The following is a 3,415-nucleotide window of genomic DNA, read 5'->3' on the forward strand; positions in this document are numbered from 1 at the left end:
TGAAAATCTCACTTAGTCATATTAGTTGAAGCAAATAGTTACTCTCATCCTTAAATAAAGATAAATTTAGTACTATTGTATTTAATTTCCCATCGTCAAAAAGAGAGAAAACGAATATTAATTTATTAATAAATGCATATATGCTAATCAGCTTTCTTGCCAATTTTGTACACTAGAAGTCAAAAGTCTAATGAGAGAAAAGTAAAATATTAGGCTCCAGATGACGTGGCAGTAAATGATTGGTTTGTTGACCAATTCGATAATCGAGGAGTGAGAATTTTGGCCAAAAACTTCTTTTTTGAGCACCAAGATTTCTCTTTTGCCTTTCCCCCTCATTAAAAGAATATATACATAAATAAGTGTTTAACAAATTAATAAAATGACAGTAAATATATTTTTCGTTATCCCTCGACCTACCAAATTATTATTCACATATTTAATAGTTCAATTTTATGTTTAATAAAGCAACATTAAGTATATAGTCATGAGAAAACAAAAAAAGATACTAGTTCAATTTTATGTTTAATAAAGCAACATTAAGTGGATACAATTTTAATACAGTGCATCTTCTTCTTATATAAATATTAAATCCATAATTTAACATAAAATGGCTTGAAAATTTTTGATAGGGACTTAATAAAATTCCAAATATAACTTTATAAGAACATGGAATATTTCGTCTGTATTTTCACTTTAATGGTAAAAGAAGTTCAAAGAATTACTTTTCTGAATAAATTTTCACAAATTTTGATTCGATTTTAATTTTTGACATTTAATAAACTGTTACAAATAATAATAACAGTTTTTTATGTCATAAAAATAACTTGGCATAATGTTTATCACGGATCATTGATGAAAATGAATATCGAAGTATTTTACCATAAATTTAAAAAAAATTCTTAAAATATATAATCAAATTTGGGTAAAAGTGGATAAAATCTCATAGGAGTAGCAGTTTACCCTGGTAAAATTACTTCAATTATTGCTTTATTTCTGTAAATAAAAGAAAAACATGCACATTAATATCATGATATGAACACACTCACACACACTGTGATTCTTCTACACTTGGCAAGGCTAATTCCTCTGCACCGTTGCTCCCCTCAGCCCTATAAACTCCTCTTCCATCACTCCCTAAATCACACAGATCTAGAGAGTGTGTGTGTAGCGAAAATGATGTGGGAAGCTGGAGGATCAACAGCGTCGTCCTCAGGTGCTGCCGGTGCTGCCGGAGCTGGAAGCGGCGACGGTTCAGGGAGGAGGAAGCCTTCGTGGAGAGAGAGAGAGAACAACAGGAGGAGAGAGAGGAGGAGGAGGGCGATTGCAGCTAAGATTTATACAGGGTTGAGGGCGCAGGGGAATTACAATCTGCCAAAGCACTGCGACAACAATGAAGTTCTCAAAGCTCTCTGCAATGAGGCTGGTTGGGTTGTTGAGCCTGATGGCACTACCTATCGCAAGGTGAATTGATGATTTCCCCCCTTATCTATTAGTTTTAGCTTGATTTTGCTCTGGATTTTATAGGGTTTTCCTTGATTTTATTTGGATCTGTTAATTGGGATCTTTGTTTCTGTGTTTTTAAATGATGATTAATTTTTTTCATCTAGGAAAAGGTTTTTAAAGAGAGTTTTCTATTCCATTGCTTCCTAGCTACTTTTTTGCTCCTAATTAGAATATAGAGGTGAAATTGTTATGGATCTAGCACTTGGATTAAATGTTTGCATGCCATAGATGAGTACTCGAATCTGTTCTTTTCAATTTCTAGAATTTGGTAGTAAATTTTGCTTATTTAGAAGTTTAGAAGTACTACAAATTTTAGCAGTTTCTGGTTTATTGAGGCTCGCTGTCTAATTTTTTACACTGATGTGATGGTGAATATTTACAATCTCTTATTTTGAGAATTACCTATTAATCTGGCTATTTCCATATTTGTCATATGATTTAGAGGTAATGTGTGAGATTGTATGGGTGTTAAGTTTAATGTTTGAATTGGATATAGGGATGCAAGCCAATCCCAATGGAAATAGGAGGTACTTCAACCAACATTACTCCAAGTTCTTCAAGAAATCCAAGCCCACCATCTTCCTATTTTGCAAGTCCCATTCCTTCCTACCAGCCAAGTCCGTCATCCTCGTCCTTCCCCAGTCCATCCCGTCTAGATGGAAATGCTTCGTCACACCCATTCGCCTTCCTCCTTAACTCGTTCCCTTCGTCGTCTCTGCCTCCTCTTCGAATATCCAACAGTGCCCCTGTTACCCCACCCCTCTCCTCCCCTACAAGACTTCCCAAGCAAACTTTTAACTTGGAGAACCTTGCAAAAGAATCCATGTCTGCGTTGAATATACCCTTCTACGCTGCTTCCGCCCCTGCCAGCCCAACCCGTGTCCAGCGCTTCACTCCAACCACCATTCCCGAGTGCGATGAGTCTGACACCTCCACCATTGATTCTGGCCGTTGGATGAACTTCCAAGCCTATACGAATGCTGCCAACATGGTCCCAACTTCTCCTACCTTCAATCTTGTGAAACCCGTGGCTCAACCTGTTCCTTCCAAAGGTGCCATGTTGGATAAGGGTAAGGGTGTAGAGTTCGACTTTGAGCACATGGCAGTGAAGCCATGGGAAGGTGAGAGGATCCATGAGGTGGGAATGGACGATCTTGAGCTCACCCTAGGAAATGGCAACACTCGTGTTCGAGGCACTGATCCAAATGCTTCATAGATTTGAGGTTAGTTGGTAGCGTTCCTTGCTCTTGCTGCGGCCTTAAGATGTTCATGCCTCAAGTTTTAGTTTTCATGGAAGACGAACGTTGGCCCATAAAGACCGAATCAGTTTGTCTTTAGGTTGGATTCTCCATTCATGTTGTTTCTGTCTGGCCTTTTATTTGATCTTTTTACTGTTTTAGCTATTATTATTGGCCCCAGTTTAAGTTGCTTGGGGTTTATTACATGTAGATATTTTTTCTCTCATTTTTTCGATTGTGATCAAGATTATTATAGACTAGTAAGGATATTCCTCCATGTCTGAACTATTTGATGTTTCTTCTTAATCAAAGATTAGTTTTCTTTAACAGAGCTGTTTCCTTCTTGCAGTCTACAAACATGTGATGCAAGATTTAGTTATATTTCTTGAATCTTTGCAGCACCAGAGGCGATTCGATTGCTTATTATATGAAGCATGATTTATTAGAGATGACTAAGATTAGATTGAAATATATGTGGTTAATAGTGACTTGGTAGTCGCAATAATAAGTTAGTTATTAAATGAAATAAACAAATTTAAGAATTCAAAGATTGGATTATCAAGTCATATTTTTGTTGGGGCGGTGTATATTTGGGTGGTGGTGTTATTAGAGTGTAATGTGTGGGGTTTTGTTGTCACATGTAAGTGGTTGATGAATGATAATGGTGTTGGTCT

The 3,415-nt window shown here is 36.6% G+C and overlaps 1 protein-coding gene across 1 annotated transcript; it reads left to right on the top strand.

Moving 5' to 3' along the window:
• The first annotated feature begins 1,034 nt into the window (after positions 1–1,034).
• LOC121805184 (protein BRASSINAZOLE-RESISTANT 1-like) lies at positions 1,035–3,068 on the top strand. Its single transcript, XM_042204973.1, has 2 exons — positions 1,035–1,461; positions 2,000–3,068. Exons 1-2 carry the CDS (start codon positions 1,174–1,176, stop codon positions 2,717–2,719), a joined length of 1,008 nt encoding a protein of 335 aa, XP_042060907.1. The 5' UTR covers positions 1,035–1,173; the 3' UTR covers positions 2,720–3,068.
• Positions 3,069–3,415: the final 347 nt, after the last annotated feature.

This window comes from Salvia splendens, chromosome 5, assembly GCF_004379255.2.
Source record: "Salvia splendens isolate huo1 chromosome 5, SspV2, whole genome shotgun sequence".
NCBI lineage: Eukaryota > Viridiplantae > Streptophyta > Magnoliopsida > Lamiales > Lamiaceae > Salvia > Salvia splendens.

Coding starts and splice junctions, on each gene's coding strand:
- LOC121805184 (XM_042204973.1), top strand. CDS start 1,174: ATGATGTGGGAAGCTGGAGGATCAACAGCGTCGTCCTCAGGTGCTGCC. Junction 1,462..1,999: donor ATGGCACTACCTATCGCAAG/GTGAATTGATGA, acceptor AATTGGATATAG/GGATGCAAGCCAATCCCAAT.